This window comes from Haemorhous mexicanus, chromosome 1 (genome assembly GCF_027477595.1).
Source record: "Haemorhous mexicanus isolate bHaeMex1 chromosome 1, bHaeMex1.pri, whole genome shotgun sequence".
Taxonomy (NCBI): domain Eukaryota; kingdom Metazoa; phylum Chordata; class Aves; order Passeriformes; family Fringillidae; genus Haemorhous; species Haemorhous mexicanus.
The window spans coordinates 8,850,569-8,876,355 of record NC_082341.1 but is presented as its reverse complement, the minus strand read 5'-3'; the positions used below and the strand labels follow the sequence as shown (position 1 = coordinate 8,876,355).

General features: G+C 43.5%; 1 protein-coding gene across 1 annotated transcript; it reads right to left on the bottom strand.

The window, feature by feature from the left end:
- Window positions 1-8,894: 8,894 nt before the first annotated feature.
- NOM1 (nucleolar protein with MIF4G domain 1) lies at window positions 8,895-23,999 on the bottom strand. The gene is made up of 11 exons (XM_059839693.1): window positions 23,022-23,999; window positions 21,520-21,644; window positions 20,390-20,585; window positions 18,248-18,571; window positions 17,657-17,767; window positions 16,655-16,822; window positions 15,928-16,049; window positions 12,077-12,209; window positions 11,584-11,715; window positions 10,764-10,873; window positions 8,895-9,926 (listed from the first exon to the last, which is right to left on the bottom strand). The coding sequence occupies exons 1-11, from the start codon at window positions 23,961-23,963 to the stop codon at window positions 9,749-9,751; spliced, it is 2,541 nt and encodes an 846-aa protein (XP_059695676.1). The 5' UTR covers window positions 23,964-23,999; the 3' UTR covers window positions 8,895-9,748.
- Between the last annotated feature and the right edge of the window lie 1,788 nt (window positions 24,000-25,787).

Genomic DNA, 25,787 nt, shown 5'->3' with positions numbered 1-25,787 from the left:
TTCAAAGAAGGTGTCGGTCCCAACGGGGGAGAAAAGCCTTTTAATCAGGATTTCCCACGCTCTTTTGAAGTGCGGAGGCTCGTCCCCACATGCAGGGCAATCAAAGGCTCGGGGTGATTAGCGGGGCCGGTACCGTGTGCGACACGCTCCGAGCTCCGCGCTCCCGGAGCGCCCGGCCCGGGGAGGCACAGCGCCCGCTCCCGGAGCGCCGCGGGCGGGGAAGGCTCAGCCGGGAGGGCCCAGCCGGGAGGCACCGAAGGGGCCCCGTTATCAGGTACAAGCCAGCCCAGGCAGCTGCTGGGGCGGAGAGGACTCGCTCCCTGGCTGAGCCCGCAGCAGGGTCTCCCCGCAGCAGCTCCGGGGTGTCCCCTCATTCCCCGGCCTCATTCCCCGCACCCTCACCCTGCCCCAGGAGCCGCCTGCTCCCCACCTACCTCCCCCCACACCGACCTTCCCGCACCCGCTTCCAGAGCATCCCCAGCACCCGGCCCGGGGTGCCCCGCTGGTGTTGGTGCGGTTGCGTTGCCTCAAGACCAAGCTCAGGCAGGGCTTTAATCTACACTCCTGTTTGTAATTTCATTATTCGGTCGGTTCCCTCCCCAGACGCAGTAGGTAACAAACCTCTTAAAATTTTCATTGCTGTACTAGAGAAGTGGTAAGTATGAACACGGACCTTTGGTAGACATTTTACTTTAAAAAGCAACGTGGTTTAGGCATGGATGTCATTAACTGGCAATTTCACAAGCATTAAGTGCTAAAACAAAAGAACCAAAACAGGATCCATATGGTCGAGGTAAACCTGCTAAAAGTCTTTCAAATGGGAAACCATAAATATATAATCTCCCTCAAACTCTCCGTGAGAGTGCTGCTAATGAAATACTCCCCTAGCAGAAAGACTATTGATTATTTCGGGAGTCCAAACTGTTACGTCCATCCAAAACTAAGACATTAATGTTCTATTTTTCAGTGATTTCTCTGGCTCTCTAGTGGTTCTTCCTCCTCCTCTCACACTCCTTCCCTTGGTGCCTGCGGGGCTGGACAGGCTGGGAGTGCTGGCACTGTGTGCCTGCTGCTCCCGTGGATCCTTCCAGCCTGGTTCCTCTGCGATCCTCCGTGGATCCTTCCTCCGATTCCTCTGCCTGGGAGCTTGACCAAGGCTTCCCAGGCGACACCAGAGATGCCCCAGGACAGTGAATCTTATCGTAGATGCCCTTCTTCCTTTCCCAAATTTTCCCTGGAGCGCTGTGGGTGCTGAGATAACCCCCCCGTGCTTCAGATGTGAAAGCAGGAACAGAATTTGTTGAATTTGTTAATTCCTGAGCCATGCATCGTTCCTGTGGTGCAGGGAGCTCCTTGGTCGGCTGCTTGAATCCCAGGAACAACACTCAGGACAAACAGTGGAAGGGATGAAGCTCCCAAGCTCCTTAGTCTCCCTTGGGTGTTGTGTAGGTTCCAAATTACAATCTTTCTGCCCCCCAAAAATGGTCAGGTCTGGTCTGGCCAGAGTTAAATACCAACGGCACATTTCTGAGAATTACTCAGTAACTGTAACACAGATTTTTTTATTTTTCACCAATACTCATGCAAGCAGGATCACAGCAACAGTGGATTGAGGTTGCTCCACATTAAGAATAGGTGGTTTTGTTTTTTTGGTGACTTTTTGCTTCATTTTTCTTTCCTTGGGGGTTGTGTAATGTCTCTTCTAAACAGTTCTCTACAAGGGCAGTGGATCCAGGAGGTATTTACTGTCTTCTCCGTACTCTGAGGACAGAAGAACTTTAATTTAACTAAGTCCTAGGTAGAAATAGAAGAGCCTGTATGGAAATGGGATCACCTGCAACATGTAGGAAATCAGAGTGGTTTTTCTCTGATCACAAGCTACTATAAAATTCGTTTTCTGCTTCCTTTTGGAAAAAAAAAAAAGCTACATTTTGCTGAATTAGTCTAATTGGGACTGGTCTCTAAAATGAAAAAAAGAACAATTATGTTTTCCTCTAGTAAAACTCAGCAGAGGCAGTGGCTTGCAATGGATTTTGTAGCTGCAAGTCTTAGCTCAATTTTATTATCTGCAGGATATTTGCAAGCTGATCACAATTTCCTCTAATTAATCCACTATTTTAAATTATTATTCATTGGACTTCTGTGAATGTTCTTGGCCAATGGCACCCTTTGGCAGGAGGGACTCCTGTCTGAAGAGAGAGTATGGATGCACAATGCAGAAGTTCCTGATTCAGCTCCCTCCTCTCTTCCCGCACAGAGGAGATGGGGACAGAGAATTCCTGTCCACATCCAGCCCTGCTTGGCTCTGGGTACCATTTCCATAAATAATAATAATATTAAAAAAAAAAAAGAGCAGCCAGCATGGATTTTGATATAAGGCTGGGGCAGGGGAGTGATCTCAATTTAGAACACCTCAAGGGATGGGGCAGATTGTCCATTGCTTGGTATCCCTGGATGGCCTTTCTGGAAAGGACGTGGAAGCCAAGCAGAAGCTGCTGAGCTGCCTCCAGGGCCGATTTCTGCAGTGTAATAGTGGCTGGCAGAGTGCTGGGGCCTGCCTAGACCATCTAATGATTCTTTCTGGACTTCAAAATGATAGATCTATAAAGCATGTATTGCTGTAGCAGCTAGGTGCAATTTTAGAAATGTTAATGAGTAATTACATAAAGGTTGTCCACAGTCATCGATGTTAATCACTGTTCTTTTGCCAGGGGTAATTAAGATGACACTTCAGCAGCATCAGCCAGTGGTTCCTGCTGTCTGTGCTGTCTCCTTCTCCCCTCCCAGCTCCTGCTGCAGCTCTCACCCTCCTTCAGGGATCTCCTCTCCCTTCATTCCTCCCTGGCTTTTCTGAAGGGCCTAGTTCACCACAGCCTGAGGATTTTTAAGCTGTTTAATAGCATTTCACATGGTATTGTGAGGGTGAGCTGGGGTGCTGGGAGAAGCAGATTTGGGTGCTGCGAGGCAGTGATCTGCTGCCCCTACACTCCTGCTCAGAGCATCAGGGCACTCAGCTCTGTTCTGCTGGTGACTTGCTTAGACAATGTGTGCAAGATACTTCACCTTTCTAGAGCCTCCACCTCAGGAAATGGCTGGTCTTCACACCTGGTATTGCCTATTTGTGTGTCTTGGAAACCTCAATAAATGACTTGCTTAAACAATGTGTGCAAGCTACTTCACCCTTCTTGAGCCTCCACCTCAGGAAATGGCTGGTCTTCACACCTTGTTTTGCCTATTTGTCAATAAATGACAGTGGAAGAGATGGAATAACAGCTATCTAAGTGTGTGGTTTGCTGAAATAAACCCTGGGAATTTTGTCCACATTTTCACTCTTCAGCCTGTGCTCAGATTCCACGGTGTGTAACATGTGGCATTTCGTGTTTTTAGAATCGGTTATTCCTTTTGTAACTCAATAATGGTTTGGCCCTCGGTTCCCCCCATGGACTTCCCTCACAATGGTTTCTCCGTATTTCCTCCCTTTTGGGGCTGCCTCCTTCCCCAGCCTGTCATGGTAACCACCTGTCTTATCTCGAGAATTCTCTGTGTCAGTCATCCCATATTCGATGTATGATTTGTCCCTGGGGTTTTTCCCCTCCCCTGTGTGATCCTCAGTGGCTTAGCTGTTACCCACGCTCCTCCCTGCATCCTCGTTATTGGTTAGCTTCGTATCTCCTCCCATCACACCCACTCCCTTTATCAGCGCCCCCCCAACCAACACCTCCGCCTTGTCACCCGTCCCTGGCCCCACCGGGGAAGGTTAAAAGCTCCTTGGTTCCTATACGGGTGTCCCTCCTCCTTTCTTTGCTTCTGTACCTCGTAGCCGAGATCCCACCTGCACCCCCCACGCCGCAGACGGTAACCACTACCAGGGTTCCGGAGGGAATCTGGAGTGGCACTTCATGTGGCCATCTTCGGCCGGGCCGGGGGCACCCAGCCGGGCTCCTGTACAGCCCCCGCGGCCACGGGGAGAGGCTACAGTAACACAGGTTGCAGGTGATGGAAAGCCCATGGTGGAGGTTTTAGCAGAAATGTGATGCCCTGTCTGTGCCTCTGAAATGTGGCACTCCTACAGTAACCCAAAACCTCATGGGTTCCTCTGGCTTTGGGGTGGGAGGAAGAAATCTCTTTCATCAGCTATGGATAGCAAGGTACCTGAACTCTCCATTCTTTTATTCTTTCAAATCTTCATCTCTAGGACTGATAATTACATCTACAGGTTAGATTAGAGGGTAGATTTTGGTAGCAGGTGAAAAAGGGATAATGCTGAAAAGTCATAAATGTGCTCTTCTGCAAAACCTCTTACTCCTGTGCCTCTGACAGCTCCACCTCACCCTGGGGAGCTCCTCCCTGGAGGAGGCCAGTTCAGGGAAAATGTTAACTCAGCTTCAGAAGGGGTGGTGTCATAAACCTGGCCAGGAGTAAAGGTTTGCTTCTCCAGCTCTTAGCAGCCTGAAGGCTCCTTAAACTCACAACCCCAGTGAGAGGCTTCCCAAGAACCAGGCAGCCCAGAAGCATGGATGGCTCTAGGGTCTCTCCAGATCTGATTCCCACACAGGTTTCAGACCAGAGATAAGAGATTTCTACTGATTCAAAACCCACAGCAGCTTTTGAGTTGATCTGTTGCCTTGTGCTCAAGCTTTGAAGTGCTGGTGAAGAGCTCCCTAGAGACTCCCTCCACAGCTTTTATCATCACAGGGACAGGTCAGGATTCTCAGGTGCTGTCCCTGACTTTCTGCACTGCTTCCTCATCCCTGACACACAGTACCTGCATGATCCCTGGCACAATTAATATCCCCAAGGGACCTACACACAGTTTCAAACCATTTAGGTAGGGACATTTGGAAAGTAAACAACATCTAGCCATTATTTTAAGGGTGATTTGAGCTACAGAGTAAGGAAAAAAATTCCATTCAGAATCTAAGGCTTTGGCTGAGGAGGAAAGATAATTTTTTGAAGATGTAAGCCTAGAAAATGCAATCAAGGTGACTTATTTTTCCTCAAGGTGACACCAAGCACTTCTTGGGTTAGTGTCTCTATATTAGAAAAATGGATTGTTCTGTCCCCTGACTAACCAATGGCTGCTCTCCAGTGAACTTCAGTGCCTCCAACAATATTCCCTGCTATTCCACACCAGAGCCATGAGGGCCTGTGCACCCAGGAGAGATTTGAGGTTCTCTTATCATCTGAATCGTAAAAGGTCCGTAATGGAATTCTTAATGAAAAATGTGTAATGCTTGGAAGTCTTTCACTTATAAAAATGAAACAACCATTTCACTGTAACTGATAAAAGACTATTAAGGAACAATTCAAAAATGGTCTCTGTTTTAATTTTGCTCTGTACCTCTCATTCTAGTTCCATTACTCAGTCATTTTTAATTCACTTAGAAATGAATTCCACTCAATTCACACAAGGTGAGCTGGTTTTGGTGTGTTAACAGTTTTGTTCTAGGACACAAGTTTTAAGGATTTTTTTAGTGCCAGCTGGCTCTCCCTAAGCTTATCCTTGATAGATGCTCATTCATTTCCTTAAAGTGTTATTAGGGAAACCACGTGGTATCCAGTTTGGAATTGTGCATGCATCTAAATTAGGGGAAGGCTACTGTAATTAGCTTTAAAGGAAGGCTGCAGGTCAAACCAGAATTTGGGATAGCACAGCTGTTTCATACAGGCAGCTTTGTTGTCCATGCCTGCAAGCTTCATGCTAAACTATGCTTTACTGGAGGGTGAGGGAAAGTTCCTCCAGGAGATGAAATCACAAAAAGTGTCATATAATAAAAGAGTCACAATCCCTGAAATCAGTCCAACCCAAAAAGTCTTGGGTAAAACGTACACTCAGCCTTTTAAAAGTGACCCTACGGATCAAATTGTTTCCTGAAAACAAAATTGCTTTATCAACTGCAGGAAAAAAATCACAAATTGACTCACACACACGGGATGTAGCTGGGCACTAAGCTGCAATTACGATCAGTGCAACAAAAATTGGAGCATTAGAGTTGCCACTCACATATTTATTAAGCTGAAATCACTCGTGCACCGGCTGCTGCCGCCGGGCTGTAGCTTTTCATGTGCAAAATTCACCCGCAGAACAATGGGAATGAAACGATCCCAGATGTGCTCAGAGCACAGTATTGGGTTGCACACCTTCGACAGCAGCAGGCAGGGCAGCCCCGCCGCGTCTGCACCTTGGGAGCACGACTGACATCAGCCCCTCATCCCCGGCGTGCAGGACAATGGAAAAATGTCAAGTGAAAAAAAGCCCTGCAGATACTTGGCTCGTTCAGGTGTGGTGTTAAAACCCTGCCAAAAGGACTTGTGTGTGATTTATCAGCGCAACACTCCGGCCAAAGCTAAAAACCAGACTTCACTGCCCTGGTAATTTTGATACAGAAAACAGAGAAAGTTTCAAACATTGCTGTCCAGCTTAAAAGAAAACAAAAATCGAAGCTGCCATAATAGCTGTGAGAGGATCGTGCTGTTTAAAGGGGGAATTGAAATTTTCTGCTACACAGCTAAAAAAATCAAACATCCGGCTTTTTGTTAAATGCATCTAAAGGAAATCACACCGGGTTTTCCACGGGTCTGCTGGGAGTAAGGATTAGTGTTGCAACTGTAGCTGCTTGGCTTTCCAGAATATTGTATTTTTACCAATCCAAAACCATTTTCTTCTCATTAAGTAGCAACTCTCCCAAACCTGCTGTATGGAAGAATTTGGGACATTTTAAGTGGCATCTCCATTATTGGAACGATCAGGGACCATTTCTCACAGGGGTTAGACGTGGGCTGCCAGACTAATACTCAGCAGGAGGAAACCTCAATGGGCTTTATTTTGTGTATGTTATTGAACACTTATTCTGTGCAGACAAAGCAAAATGTGTCTCAGCCAGGTGTAACTTCCCCAGCAGCCTCTGCTGGCAGGCAGTGCTTAGTGTGCAGTCCTGCAGGAAGGCAACTGCCAGCATTCGGTCCTGCTGCTCTTACAGAGACCTTACAGCCCTGCTAGAAGGAGAGACTCTGGCAGGGCCAGCTCTGCTGGGACAAGTTTTTTCTCCAGGGTTAGAAGTATGATACATGCAAAAAATTATACACTGTGTTTAATATATGTTTAGACATGGAAGCATACATGTAGAATATCTATAAAATACATTATGCATATATATATTTTAATATAAATACACATATAAGTAAGTACAAAATCCTCTCTGCTTTCCTTTTCACATGTGCTTTATATCCTTGGAATGTAACCACCACTGAAGCAACAGCTTGCAGATGCTTCTGTACATCAACAGCAGAGTCTGCCAGGCCTTCACCTCTGTCGAGCTGTGGCCATCTGGCCAGTAGGACCATGGAAAAAGTTGTTAAATATGACAAGATCCAAGACTCAGGAATTCACATAGACCTTGGAATAGTCAGATTTCTGTCAGACTCATTGAATCACAGTGAGAGGATGGGACTTGTGCAGAATCACCCACAAAACCCATTGTTGATGTGACTACAGCACTGTGGGCTGTCAGTGTATTTCTGCTGCTTTCCTTAAAAAGGGTTTTGTGGTTTTTTTTTAAATGATGTTTATACATAAATCTGCTGAATGCAAAATCCCAGGCAGGTAAGATCTGTTTTCTTCAGAAACAAAACAATGGCTCTGATAACACTAATTTTGAACAAAACATTTTTGGGAGAAATAATAATTCATGCAAGTCTCAGTGTGGGAAAAAAAAAGCAATTGTAATTCTCGACTGTAAGGTTAAAACCATCTCCTCTAATTGCACAGCAACACCTGCATTGCACCACCTCAGGCAGCTGCAGCAAGTGAATGCTCACACCCATAAAACACTTGGCAGTGCTGCCACAGCAGCAAAGCTGGTCAGCTCCCATCACCAAGCAAAGCCCTCACACCAGGCAAGGACAGGCAGCCTGGCACCTTTGGGCTAAGGAAGATGATTCAAAATTTATCTCCAGCAGAAGTTGCCTCAATCTGCCTGCTAGAGCAATGTGCTTCCATTGGTGTGTTATTAAAGCACCAACGTGCTGACACGCTGGGTCTACCTAAACTCCTGCAAAAAGTGCAGTTAAATGGCTGCTGCAGTGTAGGGGGGAACAATTTTTCCTCACAGAGCCCCATGTGTTCCACAGCAGCTATTTCTAGGGGCTTGCACAGATTTTCTCCTGAGTCCATACTGCAAACTTTAAGTTTTGGCATGGTTGGTTGTAAGGGAAGATGTTTACACACACCCCCTAAAGTTGTGACTTTTGTAAACACCAAAAGAGCATCAATTCTGCTGCTGCCCAAACTTTATTAATTGGGATGAATTCTAGAAAACATTGTAATTGATTTTATCACAATGAATTTTTACGTTTTGTACACTCAAAAGCTGCCAGTGGTATGAAACAGGCTGAAAAAAAAAAACCAGGCTGAAAAAAAAGCATCTTGCTTTGTAATTTGATAAAAACCTGTTCTGTTACTTTGCTAGTGTGACCCAGGATTTTGAAAGCAAGTCTCTGCTCCCAGGACACCTTTTTCTCTAAAGCTTGCCCTATCCTCTCAGAGAAAAGGTGAGAAAAACCAGCTCCCTGGCTGCTGGGGGAAGCACTTCTCCACTGGAAACAGTACACCTGAGTAAGCAAAATTTACTACATTTAACAATTTGATAAAAAAATTAATTTTATCAACAGGGACAGATAATTGGTATCACAGGCACATTGGGAGGAACCATAAGTAAATGGCCCATTGGACATCAGAGGCAGGTCTGGCTACAGAAAGAGGGCTGACAACTCCAACACAGGTACATCACAGATACACATTCCAGACAAGAAAGTACTTCTCTTCTCCACCCAATTTAAGGTCATTCTCTTCCAGGCAGGCCAGCCAGAGTAAAGCTAACACAAACACCAAAGCATTTAGAAAAATGGCAGTTTAATGTGTAGTGGTAAGGTGACAAAAGAAACAAACCATTTATAGAGTGTCACAGAAAGAAATGTGCCTATTTTTTTTTTTAATCATCCAAATGAAAAACGTGAGCAAACTCTTAAGGGGCATATTCTCTCCTAAAAACTCACATTGATGATATTGTTTATGTCTAGAAATATCTGATTAACACAAGTGATTTGGCAACTCCATTTCTAAAGCTGTGAAAAACAGGCTAAAAAAGCCATAAAAGTATGCTGTGATCTCTAAACCCAATATAATTGGGCAAAGACAGATCTTCAGGTTGCTTTGCTACAGCTCTGAATGCAACTGAAGATCTTTTCCTGACCCACAGTCAGGGAATCAATTCACAGAATTAGCAAATAACTTCCAACACTTTAAGAAAAAAGTCGATTTCTTCCCCAACCGACTCACCAGTGCTTGTGCCATCTAGTGGCCTCATTCTTCAGGTGAACACCAGGGTTCCTTATCAAAAGCCTTTAGTTAAGGCTGCTTCTTTTATTACTTTAAATGAAAGGCTAGAATATGCAATGCAGAACACCACAGCTGACAAAGTATCATAGAAGAGAAATTCACCCTCTTCCCCAGATACCAGCCACCCACATGAAGCACTTGTCCCAAAAAGGGACATGACAAAACGACATTTTCTTCAAAAAGGCCTTGTATCCCCTTCAATTAAACCTCTAACTAGCACATAGAGAGAAGTAACTGTTTACATAATGAAAATTGATCCTTTAGAGTAAAACAGCTCTCCTCATTCTCAATTATTTAGGTCTGAAAGACGCCAGCTTGGTTTTTCTGTATGTTTTATTAGAAAAAGTATAACTATAGCTTCAATTTGGGTTCTTTTGCCTCTAAAGCCTTGGTTGCTAGTTCCACTCTCTCTCCTAACACGCTAGCTTCTTCAGCACTCTTTTGGGCTTGGGCATGTTTCAGTAAGAAGTGGGTAAGGAAGAGTTTCAAGCCTTCCCGCAGCATTTGCAGTTTGGGGTTGTCAGATACCCTGTAAAGATACAGATCAAAAATATCATTTAGTCTTCCCCTGTTTCAGAAATTTCTTCATTTTATCATCTTCTTCAAATAGAGCTGCAGAAAAAAATCCAACCTATAAAAGAAGTTTATTGAAGAAGCTTTCAAATTACCAAGTCTACCTTGGTTTGGCAAGCATCCCAAACACTCGACATACAACTGGCCTCAACAATAAAATGGAATATTGCAGCCTAAGGCTTGCTTTATGTAAACAATCACATTACAGCAAAGAACAAGGCAAACTCCATGTTCAAGCCTCCTCGTGTTGCTGCATGACAGCTGAAACATCACTGCCTGATTTTTTCAAACTTTATGTGATACTGCAAATCTCTAAGGATGGAAATTTCCCAGCCTCTCCAGGTAACCCTGTCCCATATCAAAAATAAGATTTTTCAGAGAATATTGATAACAAACCCATTAAAAATACCCCAAACATTTGCCTCTTTAGTATCACTTTTTCCTTTTTAAGATGTATCCTAGCAATGACAGCTGGCAGAGTGAATCCCACTGCACACAGCAATAAGGGAAACAGGGAATTACAGAGCTCTGCTCACGAAAATCCTATGACCAAAAGATCCATTGAATATCTGGAAGCCTTATTTTGTATAACACAGTTGCATCTCTATCAGAGCCTGTACCAACACACATAAGACACACTGGCCCCACTCAGCCAGGAAGAGCTCGCATTTTAAGGGATGGAGGGCTGATGTGTGGAAAAGGCAAACTGTAATTCCAAACAAAATAGGCAAACTTCTTATCTTCTTAATTACTACTCAACAAGGGTTCTCTGGAGATGCCAGTGATCACTTACCTCATAAAAATGTCAGCAATTTCTTCCTCATCTGCTTTGGTTAACAGTGTGCTTAATACCTGTCGTAAGAAACGGACTTTGGGTTTGTCCAGTTCACTGAATTCAATTACCTGGCAGACAGAGAGGGACAATTACATTAATTCAAGTATTCCAAACAGCTGGTCTTCTCTCCTAAATGAAAAACTTTAAGCACACCAACTGGCCTCTGCATATATTGAGCCTTGAGTTTAGCACAGAATAATTACCTGAGAAGGCTGCCTCCAAAATCCAATCAATAATGAAAGCAAAGAACCTTCTAAGGAATAGAAGTCTACTGGTACCAGAATACCAGATGTCCTTTCTCAATTAGATAAATACTTTGTAAGTACCTGGCACAATCCATTTAATTGCCCGTTTAATACATTCCAGTTACTTTTCTAATAGAATTCTGTGGACAACCCATTCTGAAATCCAAGAAATCTGCTCAGCACTTTCTTGTCTAATAAAAACAACATCAGCTAAAAACCATAGCACAAAAACCTCTGGCAAAGCCTGCTAATGAAGGGGCCTCAGTTCCAATTCTGGATACACTAAAAGAAATAATCTCACAACTGCTCTAAAAAAAGAAATGTAGACTTTCTCTATGCCTGGGTGACCACAGGTTCCCTTCCCCAAATGACAGCATTACCATAATCAATTGGAACAATCTGGTAATTTTAAAACAAGTTTGTCTTAGCATAATCAGCAGAAGTACCAGATAAGTAACAGAGAAAATGTGCCTTCCATAGAACTAGCACATGCAGGGAAAACACAGAAGGATTTGAAAAGAAAACGCACCAACCTTGAGAACTGAAAGTGGCAGTGATTTTGTCCTTATTAAGTGAGCCAGCAGTGAAACCAAGTTGGAGGTGGCAGCAGCTGACAGGTTTTCTAAGTCTCTGATTTTGTCCCAAATACTAAACTGAAATGTCACCTAGGGGTCAAAGGTAAAAAAATAATCCTACAAATCAAGTGGCTGTTTAATTGAGTAACAACATAACAAACCTTTTGACCTGGTATTCTTTATAAGCCCTCCTTTAATTAACAGAAATGCTTGATCAGACTGTTCCAATTATTTTAAAATGCATAAAAGAGAAGAAATAAAACATTCAGCATTTCATTTCCTATTCAGATCTGACCATGAGTATGCCTTACTGAATGCTTAGCCATACCAGCAGAATTTTTCCTTGGGATCAAGATCCTAACAGGCATGTACCCATTCTCAGGTATTCAGTAAATGTCTGCCTAACCACAGTCATGACACAAAACCAATGAAGCAACAGTTTTGTCTTTACCTGAAATCGTCTTTCATGTCCACAAAACTTGTTAGCCAAAAATGCATAGAAGGGGTTGAATGTCTTCTCCTGTAAGCAGCAGTAAAGGATGACATGAACTATTTCTCTCTCCTGCTGATCTTTCAGTCCAAGCCTAAAATTTAGCAAGAAATTGAGAATCATTTTTTAAGGAAAAACTTGCTGACACAAAGAGCTGCAGTCAACATCTGAGAGTAATGCCTTAAAACCTCTCCAAACATCACATTAAATTTTACTTGTAACAAAGTATCCATGAAGTCTTTAAAACTCCAGTGGACTCCAACTTGTTGGCTAAACAAGTATCCTGGTATGGCTCTGTGGAAATGCTGAAGCCTTATGGGTGTTAAAGGAGGAGATGCAAAAGTAAGACCTCAAGAAACATTAGTGGAATGATAAAAGTATTATCATTGCCCAGGGAAGGAAAGGTATCCCACTCCATGTTTGCAGCTCTCCATGAACAGAAGAGAGGGCACAGAGGTACCAGCAGAACTGCACCCACAGGTACCACTACAAGGGTTAAACTGTGAAAAAAAGGCTAAATAGTGAAACAAGAACTGTAGGGTCCCATTGTGATAATCTCATGCTTGTACTTATGGTCATGGGAGGAATACCAGCCTTTGGATCAGTGCAAGCCTATTTGGAGAAACATTTCCAGGGCCCTTCACTTCTCTGGTACTTAGTAGGGATAAGAAAATATTCTTAGATGTTTTTCTTACTTGGTGATATGAATTTTTTAATCTCTGGGTCAAATCCATGCTACCTGATACCTGAGATTCATTTTTGTTTGATAGCAGCCTAAGAGGATACAGTCAGTGGTTACAAAGCACCTTAAAATAAAAAGCCTGGAGAAAACAGCATCTATCTATGTACCTATGTTATGTTGGCTGCTTCAGCATGAAGGCCAAGGACTGAGCAGCCTTCCCACCCCAACAGCTGACCAGTGTAAAAGAGGACTGAGATACTCTGGCATGGAATGGTGACTAACTCACAATACACCTGGTCTGTGCATAATATGATTTAACTTCCTAATGCTGCCAAATGCTTGGCAGCATTAAAACCAATTAAAATGAAAAATGCATCATATTAGAATCTGAAAAATACCAAACAAAATTCTTCTCATTGCTTCAAGTTGAAGTTTCACAGGGCATTACTACAAGTCAAGAGTACTTTCTAACCAAGTTTGATTCCACTGGAACTTGCCTTACTGTCTGTAGGGTAGTTGGTTGTTACCTGATGCCAATATCCCTCCTTTGTACACACCTCCAGACATCTGCATTGCATGTGACCACAGACAGCCCAGATTAACAGAGAAAACACTGCTGTTCAGCCCAAACTCCCTAGAATTTAAAGTTTTACAGTAGGAAAATCTGGGATGATTTCTAGGCTAATGAGCAGTAAAAATTGAGAAGTTTGCTCTTCCAAAAGGGGTCAGTACTGGAAGTGCTGTGTCTGTGTCATAACCCACCTGCTCTGCAATCAGCCAAGTTCCATCTGATTTCAGAGCAACAAAAGGGTTTTTTTCCAAGTATACAGGTTTTCAGCCATCAGATTTGCATTTAATAGAAGTCTTGGGAAGCTACACTGCAATCACTAGTTTGGCACAGTCTCCTTTAACTTGTTCCTCATCACTCCTATCATGACTTGCTTATTTAAGAAATACTCATGTTGCCAGAGCTGTAACCAAGTGACAACACTTGGATATTTAATTTTCTTCCTACCTTCACTTCTTCACAGAACTAGAACTCCTAAACATTTAAAATTTAGGAGTCTGGACTGTCTTTCACTGCTGACCTTCGCCATAAACCTGTGTAGATTTCATAAGCCTGATATTCTTTGATAAAGAATGTGAAACCACCTCACTGATTCAATTATTCATGAGTTACAGTATTCTCATGGATTTCTATATCTTGATCCTGCTGTAAAGGGGATAACTGCCTCTAAAGCAGTTTGTCACCAGCAGAAGCCTGGCCCCAAGTAGGTTAGTTATCATCAGCTGAAGCCCAAGACTATCATTGCCTTCAGATCAAAAATAGCAACTCTTAAATCCCCTTTTAAGTCAGTTCAAATGATATTAGTAGATACACTCACTTTGGTAGTGAGTATTTAGCAAGATATTAAATTGAGAATGATTTTGTAAGGAAAAGCTTGCTGACATGAAGTTATCCTGAATTACACATCTCACTCCAATAGGATAGCTGAGCCTTTCAGGAGTGGCTCAGTATTTTCTGAGATGTGAAGTTTCTCAAATTTTTTATGTCTACAAAGTAACTTCAGAAATTGCCTCTCCATGAAACTTAAGCAGCATTCATTCTCCTCCTAAGTGAAACTGTGGTTTGTGAAGGTGTGGCCTTTCAGCTGATGAAGAGCATCCAGTCTCTCTCTCTCCTCTTTGTCACCAGTGATGTTCCCAGCCCTCTCTATTCACTAACACCTCTGCAATCAGTGAGCCACTTCAGGGAGCTGTTCTGGCTTCAAACTAATACTTTCATCTGCAGTAAGGAGGAAAGGGACAAGAAAAAAACTATAGCAGCCTGAATTTCAAGTAGTTTAAATTATCCTTTAACCACACCTCAACTCTGCCACAGAACTAGCAGCAGATGAATCAACAAGAGCAGTTAAAATATTTCTTTATATGCTCTTCCTCAGGAGACATCAAACATACAAACACAAATTGCCATACACTCTGGAACACATGTTCACATTGAAGCTAATTCCTTCACTGACAACTATGTGTACTTTCCATTATACTCTGCCAGATGTGGGCAGGTTTAAGAATTCCTCTCTTTCAGTTTCCTGTATAAACATCAGCACCAACACACACCAGGCAGCCTGCAGAGAGATTTTCTGCCAAGCCTGTATGTATTCAGATTTGTGTACTAGCTTAAATAGCACAGATGAGAGTCAAGTCCAATTTGCAAATTGAGCTGCCAGGTCTTGGCAAGAGCCGCAGCAGCAGCTAATTTCTTTTAATTGAACAGGCCATATTAAGATATTGGAATGACTCCATCACAGTCTCAAGTCCAAGCTGTGTTTTGCAAAAGTGGCATTTAATCAAATATTAGTTGACTTTATTACAAAGTCTGTTTTGGTTTGGTAAGCAAATTAAATAATTGCATGCCATCCTAGTAAGACAATACTCTTGAGTTACAAGGCTGAGACAGAAAAGTTCAGACCTGATCTCTCCCCTCCCAGTTCCTACAGACTTACAAATAATATTCTGGCAAACACAAGGAATAGCTTGGTTTGAGCTCTTCCCTGACCACATCTTCTGAAGAGCTGCTTGTCAAGGGGTAAGGGAACTGGTCTTCACGTGAAGCAAACCCAAAGCTAATAAATTCTGCAAGAGGGAGGTGGAGGTGCTAGAACACTCCCAAGACATGCAAGCATGGGCACAGATGGCTTAACAAGGTGGCAAGAAGTCAAAGAAGTGGCAGTAGTACAGAAATCACAGCAATTCAGCAAAAAAACCAAGAGATGTTCTACAAGGGCTTCTGGTCTGCCTCTGTAAGGAAACAAGCCTGCAGCAGCCTTCCATCCACTCTGCTGGGATAGACAGCTCCAATGCAAAAAGACACAGGCTCCTCACATCAAAAGATGCTGCAAATCACAGTTACAGCCAGGAGTGGCAACAACAGGGGCTATTCCTTTCCTCTGACTGCAAGTCAGTTCTGCCTGCCCCCATTAATCCTTACACCAGGGTTCTGGTCCCTTCTCCTACCTTTTTTCTCTATGCACTTCTTTTAATTGCATTATCATCTGAATGTTCTTAAGCCCAAACCAGAAATGCTGCATTTACACCCTGTTTTTAGTTCTGGGCTGATTTCTGTACTTACTTCAGAAGTTTTTCAAAGGCATCCATGAAGTCTTCACTCGTCATCAAGACACAAAAAATACTTCTCCTGATATCGGTGTTCATTCTCAGCTTACGAGCAAGCTCCATTATTTTTGAACTCACCTGAAAATAAAGTTATATGCTATTTTATTTTTGTTTCCCTTAAAAAAAAGCTATTTCTGTGCAGCCTTAAATAACACCATCACTGAAGCTCTCCAGTAAATAATGAATCACCCATCCAAAGGTCCTGAGCTTTTGTCCAGAGGCACAGATATCATCAGGAGCTTTTTCAACTATGGAAATACATTTTAATCTACTTTAATTGTGCCAATTAATTTTAAGACATGCTTCTTTAACATGAGTAATTCACCATGACCATGTCATCACATTACTTTTGGAACCAGCTTGGATATATGCCACAGACAGACATCACAACCTGTCAGAATTCCTACTAGCAAATCCACTGTTGAATCAAGTCTCTTATTTCACCTTAGCAATTCCACAGAATTGGTAAGAAAAAACAAGCCATACCATATTTGTAGTAACAGCTGTTATGAAGCACATGAGTACAATGTTTTAAGAAAACAGAGAGCAGAATTTACAGTCCAAAAACTTGGTCTTACAAGAGCACGTGAAGGTTTTTTTGGTGGGCTCTGAAATGAACTTAGCGACACATATGAAAAATCTTCAAGAGATCACAAACACTTAGACTCTTAATTTGGATTTACCTTTCCTACGTGCAGCTTTTGCTGAGCCTGGCTTTTGGTATCACTGATCATTGGTGCTCCACTCCAGGATGACCCCACGATCCACCAGCGACCAACCTGGTCAGCACTGAGGAGAGACTCCAGGGACACGCGGAGCTGGGTGTCTTTTCCTGAACCACTGCTGTGAACCTTGATTAACAAAACAAAAGTAAAAACCAACACAAAAGCTTTTATTTGAAACCTTTTTTCTCTCTTCTTACAGACCACAACAAATACTTTAATTACTTAAAATAGTTTTTAAACAAAAACTTTAAACATATAAATTCATATCTTCATAAAGGTCTTCCCATGTTTCCTCCCTAACCTTTGTTTCAATCAGCAACCTGACAACAATCTACAAGCTCTCTATATGATGTAATTTTTTAAATGCATAAAGTTGCATAAATCTAAATGTAGAAGCTCTTGGGTTTTTTATTTGGAAAAAGAGATACCAATCTAAAAAGTAGACATCTTCCAATCACAAAGTTTGATTAGAATTCAGAGGATGCTGACATTGCAGCATCCTACAATCTGTGGTCATGATTTCCCTTTTGAACACTTGTGACTACAAATACTGGCACAACAAACTGCCTTATGTGTTGTACAGCTCAAATAACAAAAACTTTAAACTCTGAACAAAATAAGAATTTTCAACAACAGAGTCTAGAAGTGCATCAGAAGGACTGCAAAAATTTAAGAGAGGAAATCCTACATAAATAGGTTACCTAGCTTGTTTTTGCCTGGCCTCTTAAGCTGATATGCACATCCTGCACTGATAAATTACTTTCATCCCTTTTATACTGGGTTGTTCTAGACAAACTGCCCATTCTGTCAAAAAAACCCAAAACCCAAAAAAAAACAAACCAAAACAAAACAAAAAAAAAAAAACCACCAACAAAAAATCCCAAGAAAGCTGACATCCAATACAAATAATTACTCCTGGATTAAGAATAACAACGCTACGCCAGCCAAGAAAGTTCTCACCAGAGATCTCTGCAATTTGCGGAGTCTTTCAACTGGCTCAGGATCATAGCCAGGGATCTTCCGCATGTCATTGTTCCTGAGTGCCAGCATAGTCTCCAGCATGAACCGAACCTATTGGGGAAAGAAAGAGTTCTGTCAATTCTAAGCTGTGGGTTTATTATATAAAAGTAGAAGAGTATACTTTGAAATCACTATTCTGTGAGAATAAGCAGCTCAGCTGCCAATATACCAAAATTTAAAAAAAGCATGTTTACTTTTATCCCTATTACATTAATTTGTAACTGTGTACAAGCTTCATCATTTATACACTTATTTTTTTAAGTGTATAAAAGTATCATGAAACAGAAAAACTGTCCATTGCATAAGACACAAACCAGTCCTGTCCCACCCATCATGAGCATTTTGGCACCTGTGTCCTAAGAACAAATGCAGAAAGACAAACAAGAAGAATGCAAATAATTGAATGTCACAGTATTGGGAATTTAGAACCTGAATAGAATGTAGCAGAAAACATTTCTGTAAATTAAACTATGTATCCAAGTCCTTATTACATGCTGTTGAGAATATGAAATCTTTAGAACAAACACATACCCTTGTCTGATCCTGGAATTTCTTCTCTGCTGTGCTTGCTTTCCTCTGGGCTTCAGTGATCAGCTCTTTCAAAGCCAAGGCATCATCTTTTCTTAAGGAAAAGCCCACATTTTTCAGAAGAAACAAAATCAGCTCAATCTCTTTTTCAGTGAAAGCGCTAACAAGCTTTTTCAGAATATCAAAGATCAGCAGGCAATGAACCACATGGAAGTTATACAGATGAGCAATCAAGGCAAGCAGATTTTCACATTCCTTCCCTTCAGAATCACTTTTACAGAGTTCATTGAATTTCTTCACCACAGCTTCCAAAAAGTGAGCACCGACCTGGCAACAATTCCATTAAGGGAAAAAAAAATCCAGCAGTTAACTCTAAGTAGATTTTCTAGACATCTGTAAAACTCATTTTTGGATCACTGCCACTATTAATATTAAAGAAATACTGTTGCTCCTTTCAACCAATAGGGATGTTCTACATTTACATACACAAATATTTAAGTGGAGTGACATTTTTGTAGAAGTCTATGTTATTTACACCTCATATTTGACATCCAGTTGCCTTTTAAAGCCTGTGCAAGAAAAACAAATATTATGAACATACCATACACATACACCAGCATTTATTTACATAATATTCATGGACACATATTAGCATCTTTCCAGATGTCAGACTAGCATGCTGTTACTGCTAGTCACTCATCCAGGAAAAGCTGCATGTCAAAAAGCAAACACATTCCTGAGTTTGGCATTCCAGAACAAAATTCTTAACAGAAGGATAAAAAAAAATATTGTGAAAAAATCCCCAAAATACCAAGTTTTCACAGTTGCTGAGCATAAGGTACAGCTCCTTCTGAAGTGGGGATAATTCTTAGATGTTTGTCAGCGGTACAGCTGGGAAAAGAAATTTTGGAATAGATTTATTTCTGAAGAGAGAACTGATGCTAAAGGCTGCGATTAGAAAGCCTATAGGCTCTGAAACACAGGGAGGTAATGAATACACTGCTGCTAATTAAGACCCTCATCCATTATTATTGTGCTAAAATCTGCTGACCTTAAGAAAACCAGAAGTCTCAGCAGCAGTACCTGCATTACAAGCCTTGACCCAGCTTGGGTGTTAACTATCCAATGGCTGCACAAATTTATAAACACAGGGCAACTTCTGCATTGCTCAACCTAATCTTCAGTGCAGCTGTACTGTCACATTTTCATGTAATGCATATTGTACATTTATTTTACAGAAACATTGTATTTGCAGTCAGAACTGCCTTTCAAACAGCAAAGAGGGGCAAAATAGAAGTTTAATGCCAAGGCTACATGGAGAAAGCTGCTTTAATTGCATCCATCTGATATTTAATATGGTTTCAGAGCCAGCATTCAGGCCACTGTATGACAAACTGAAAAACTTGCATTTTTTTGCATTGAGATGTGGGGGGAAGAAAAAAGAGTAATCTAATAGGAATACACTGCTGAAACAACTTTGTTTCCTGACAGACATTTAACTGAAATTAGCTAAAATATTCCCTTTGACATCATGAGCTTCAGCATCAGCTTGGACAAGAGGGATTTCACCTCATTCATCAGGCTTAAAAACACAAAATCCCCTCCAAAAACTGCCATGCTTTTTGAAATTTTTAATATTCCACATTATAACTACTTAATTCCCCTGATGATTTGCATGATTTGCTTAGAAAAGAAGTTTATCCACCATTGTAAAAGGATTCCTGTATTTGCAACACTTTTCTTATCTGGATATACATAGTTCAAAAACAATACCCTCATGTAACCATGAGAACAGAAACAGATTAGTGTAACTAAAGGGAAGAGAAGCTGAAGGTTAGAAACTTTGAAGGTTAGAAACTTTTCTATTCGTTGTAGAAAGATTGTGATGAAAAAATGATGGGTTTATAATAGACTAGTGGTAACTCATGGAGGAGATAAAATCAGATAAAGCAATGGACTTAGACCCTTTCACTTGTGGAAATAAGTGTGCCTTGCAAATAAGCCACAAAATACTGATGAAGCTCAACTAAAGATGCTTGGCAGTGCCACATAATTAAAAAATTACAAGACAATTAAAAAAAAGTCAAGGAAAACACTCTACAATATGTATTATTATACACAATATGTCCCAAGCACAAGAATTACCTCAATTCCTACATTATGATGAAGGATGCTGACCAGAAGGACGTGCTCCATCAGGAGTCTTGCAGGCATGGCAACTGCAGTAACACAGGCATTCATGAGAATGTCTGTCAGAGTGTCATTCATGTCCTTTCTGCTGTTGGCCATGTAGAGCTCTTCCATCTGTCCACTGATGGAGGACAAATTTGGTTCACTCAGCCTATGGAGAAACAAAATCCAATGTTCACTTTTTCTTCTCTTTACATGGTTCCACAATTTTGAATTCACCCAACAAGCAACTATTCTTTTTAGAGAAACTAGTTTGACTTAAGAAGAAAAGATTGAAGATTGATAAGATGACTGGAAGGAACCCTTTTGTATTTTTTTGTGTTTACTAAACTAAAAAAGTACAGTACATTTAATTCTAGTGTAGTTTAAAAAAATACATGTAAAAACGTGTTGACAACAGGATTTAGAAATCACTGTCACACTGCTTACTGAACAGATTTAATACAAAAAGAGACTGGTTTTAGCAGTTTTAACTGTGGTACATCAGAGTCTTTGAAGAAGTTAAGTATGAAAATAATTAATACTTTAGCATATATGGTATATCTAATTGCAAAAGACTGAACAAACTCTAGTCTATGCTTTACAGGTAACAGATGAAAATTGCCAATAGAGTTCTGATTAAAAAAAAAACCACTAAAATTGAAATGAATGTCAATTATTTTTTCTATTCTGCAGTACTTTACCCTAGGAAGGGTTGCTCCTCCTCAGCTGTAGTGTTGGAGATATTTAATTTATTAAAAAAAAACCCAAAACACACCAAAACCTGTTTTCTTTTGAGTTTTTTTTTTTTTTTTAATAAGCATACCCCAACTGACACTTAGTGAATTATACCTAGCACTTGCAGGGAACTGCTGTGTGGAATCCAGCCCAATCTTAAATTTATTTTCTAGATTTTTCAACATCTATAATGACTAACTTTGAAGAATTTATACCAATAAAGATAATTATTCTTAACAACACCAGACATGATTGCCAACTTAAAATCATTTTGTGAAGAGAAAAGTCACATCCTTGCCACCTGGGCGTGAATGATGAGCATTGTCACATTGATCCAGGAAGATTAATGACTTTCCTCATTACACTACCTATTAATGAGGCCATTCACCATTTTCTTCAGTCTTCCCAATTCTTCTCTTTTCTTGTCATCTAGTGTCTCCTGCGCTTTCCTTATCTGAGGAGGAACATACTTTGTAGCACCATGATTGTCACTCTTAGGAGGGAAACAAGAAAACAAGGTATCAGATGAGACCAGTATCTTAAACACTTGAACACAAATATACATTTCTATTTAAGATTAAAGTGCCAAACTTTTAGTTGAGGATATATCTTACCATCTAATAATCAACACCAAAGGATCAACATGAAGAAGCAGGCAAAAAAATTACCCTTTACGACAAACTTGACAACAGCAAAGCCCCTCTTCCCTAACTTTCTTTAAGTTATGGTCATTAAAACCTGGCATATTAAATCTTGGTTTTACTCAAGTTTTATTTAAGCCCATGAAGGCTAAATGCCCCGTGTGACCTCCTCTCCTCCACCCATTCAACAAGACCTAATACTGGCAGAACCTCTAAGATTGTTCAGAAAGTAACATTTCAGTGTGTAACCGCTGCTGATTTCAACACAAGCTGTCTCTGCAGAAGGGCTTGATCATTTTCTTACACTCAAATGCCAGGGCAGCTCCTTTTATTTGCAGATTTCACACAGAGCTCCCACGTGCCTTGTGCTGCAGGGTATTCTCTGCCACCAGCCTGACTTGGTGTGGAAACCCAGAGCACTGGGAATATTTCTGTGTCTGCTCTGGGGTGCCCTGACCCCCAGGGGAGCACTGACTTTGACCCCTCATTCATGGAGAAAGGTTCCTAGACTTCAAGATAGACTAGAATCCACAAAAGTGTGAAATAGATTATAGAGAGTAGTGTAGGTGTGTCACTTGGTGAGAAATTGAGGTTCTGGGATGTTTAGTATGTTGTGGATGGAAGCAAGATGGAGGGCACAGGGTGTCATCCTGGGTTTCTTCTTCATGCTTCTTCTTCCTTCTTCATTTTGGGTTTGGGTGGCATTTTGTAATTGGGCAGAAAAGTCCACACTGCAGCTCTGTGGGATCAGTTATTGGGTTAAAAGGGAAAATAATCTAGGCGTCAGTTCTTAATTGGATAGTTTAGTCTTAAAAGACCTTGGAACAAGAGACTGTTGGCCATTTTGTGCCTTCTAATGAAAAGCTGCCCAACTCACAGTAGTGAGACTGTTTTACTGGTAAGAAATAATAAACACTTGAGTCTGAACATGAAACTACCGTCTCAAGTGCCTTCAATCCAGACCCAGAGAAACCGACGACCAATACCCCGGCAACTGGGACCCCCACAACTCGGGAACTCTCCCTCCACGTCTAACAAGTGTCTCCAGGACCTGGCAGACCCCTCAAGTCAACAGTGTCGCTGGGTCAGCTGCTTAGAACAAGGACAACGCTCCACGTGGACCGACTGGACAGCGAACACCTGGGCTTAACAGCGGTGATGCAACTCTGCTCTCTGTTCGGGATGTGCTTTGGGAAGCAGGTTTGTGCTATCTGACACGAACACCCTACCTCTGCCTCCTCCTCCTCCTCGCTCGAGGGCTCGCTGGCCTCTGGCACCCCGCCGTCCTCGGGGGACGAGCTGTCGCTCTCCCAATGTCCTTCCACGTCATCCGCCTCGGAGGGGTCTGAGGCGTCTTCCTGAGTCTCCTCGTCTTCACCATCCTCCTCGTCGTCACCATCCTCCTCGTCGTCACCATCCTCCTCCTTCCCCGGCGGGCGCTCCCGCGGCTCCGGCTCGGTGTCCTGCCGCTCGCTCTCCTCGTCGCTGCTCTCGCACAGCTGGCTGAGCCCGGCCCGTGTGCCCAGCGCTCCCAGCACGTATCCCAGCCCGTCCCGCAGGAAGCTCTGCGGCAGCCGCTCGGCCGCGGCCCCCTCCTGCTTCTTGCGCCGCTTCCCGAGCCCCAGCTGCCGCTCCAGCCGTCGGATCTCCTTCTCTTCCTCCTCGTTGGCTTCCAGCAGGGCCCGTTTCCGCGCCGAGGTGGCTGCGGCGGCGGAGGGAGCCTCGAGGGCTGTCGATGCCGGTGCCGACACCGGCCTGGGCCGCTGCTTCCCAGCGGCGGGCGAAGCCGGGGCTCCGGGGCGGGCGGCAGAAGCCGGCTTGGCCTGGGCCGGCTTGGCCGGAGTGGGTTTGGCCGGAGTGGGTTTGGCCGAAGCGGGTTTGGCCGAAGCGGGTTTGGCCGGGGCGGTGGAAACCTCCACCAGCTCCCCGCGTTGGAGTCGGCGGCGGCGGCTCCGCTTTAGTCTGCGCTTCTCCTTCCTGGCGTCCCGGCGGCTCCTGCGATTGTACCTCTCCGAGTCTTTGAGCAGGGCCAACGACGGCTGGCCGCCGGCCGCCTGCACGTAGTCCTGCACCGCCTGCCGCAGCCGGTCCAGTTTCCCACCGCGGCGGGCGCGGGCGGCCGCCCCCCGCTTCATCCTGCCCGCAGTCACACCGCGCCTGGGCGCCGCCATCTTGGAGAGGGGCCGGGCTGCCCCTTCCGGCGCGCGGCCGCCATGCCGGGCACAGCGCCCTCTGCTGGGCACGGGCGGCGGCTCTGAGGGGATGGGACCATGGAGCGCCGCTTCAGAGGCGCTCGGTAGGTCGAGATTCCCTCGTTTGTGCGTATGTAAGATTCATAGAATAATAGAATAAATTAGGTCGGAAAAGACCTCTGAGTGAACACCATCACTGCAACTAGACCGTGGCGTTAAGTACAGTGCTTAAGAAAACCCCTCCAGGGACCGGGACTCCGCCACGTCCCTGGGCAGTCCATTCCAGTCACCCTCCCTGTGAAGAAATTTCTCCTGATGTCCAACCTGAACATCCTCTGGTGCAGTTTGAGGCTGTGTCCCCTCGTCCTATCACTTGTTACCTGGGAGAAGAGCCTGACCCCCACCTGGCTACAGCCTCCTCTCAGGTGGTTGTCAAGTGATAAGGTCGCTCCTAAACCTCCTTTTCTCCAGGCTAAGCAACCCCAGCTCCCTAGCCACTGCTTATAGGATTTATGCTACAGACCCTTCACCAGCTTTGTTGTCTGTTTTTAGGCAGGCTCCAGAAAGAGAATGCAAGGCTTGTTCCTCTTACAACAAGGACTGGAGCAATTTGTCCATCACAGCCCTGGCCATGATCGCAAGGCTCCCATGGGGCATGAGGCTCTCCCTGATGCTTCTTGAGGAGCTGAGGAACACCAGCCCCTGGCCACCCCTCCACCTGCCAAGACCCACATTTTAAGCCCCTTCCAACACTGCCAAGCTCAGGTGTCTCTTCCTGAGTGTGCCAGAGCCAATATCCATGTCCATGGTCTTCTGTAGAGGAACTTGGGGGTGCTGATGGATGACAAGCTGTTCATGAGTTTCCTTGTGGCCAAGAAATCAATGGGATCCTCAAATGCATTTGGAAGGGCATTGTCAGCAGGTCAGGGAGGTGATGCTGCTTCTCGGCTCAGCTCTTGTGAGGCACATCTGGAATGCTGTGTGCAGCTCTTGTCCGCAGGACAAGAGAGACACGGAGCTCCTGGAGCAAGTCCAGTACAAAGAGGATTAAGGGACTGGAGCATCTCTCTTATGAGAAAGGGCTGAGGGAGCAGGGCCTGTTTGGCCTCTAAAAGAGATGGATGAGAGGGGACCTCATTACTGTATATAAATGTCTGTGGGAGGCTGCCAAGAGGATGGACCAGGCTCTTCTCAGTGGTACCAAGCAACAGCACAAGAGGCAATGGGCAGGAACTGATGCATGGAAGTTCCACCTAAACATGATCAAGATCTGTTGTGTGGGTGACCATGCACTGGAACAGATTGCCCAGAGAGGATGTGGAGTCTCCCTTACTGCAGGAATTCCAGAAGCATCTGGATGCATTCCTGTGCTATGTGCTCTGGGATGACTCTGCTTGAGCAGGGAGGTTGGCCCAGATGACCCACTGTCAGCCATTCTGGCATTCTGTGACTGGTGCCAACTTCTCTTGGGGCATTTCCACCCTCACCAGATTTCAGGACAAGGTGATGCCACTGCTGGGGCCTGTGCCTCTGCAACAAGCATGCATCCTCCTGGCTCTGCACAGCTGGTGACAGCTTGTCTGTCATCCATGTGATCAGAGGAAATTAAATGTCCCATGGCAGTTTGCTGCTGTCAGCAGGAAAACCAATTGGTCAGTCTTATTTTTAGTCTCTGCTGTGCTCCAGGCTTCTGGAGCCTGCTGGGTGTGTGCCAGTCATGTCTGGCAGATGACTGGAGTTCCCCCAAACACTGAATTTTCCCAAGTTTCATTGAAAACTGGGCAAAGGAAAGAATTTCTTGGC

Excerpts from the sequence above, each read along its gene's own strand:
- NOM1 (XM_059839693.1), bottom strand. The coding sequence starts at position 23,963 with ATGGCGGCGCCCAGGCGCGGTGTGACTGCGGGCAGGATGAAGCGGGGG. Across the intron at positions 17,768-18,247 it reads AATTCCAGGATCAGACAAGG|GTTCGGTTCATGCTGGAGAC; the intron begins GTATGTGTTTGT and ends TTTCCCCAATAG. Across the intron at positions 11,716-12,076 it reads GACATGAAAGACGATTTCAG|GTGACATTTCAGTTTAGTAT; the intron begins GTAAAGACAAAA and ends TTTGACCCCTAG.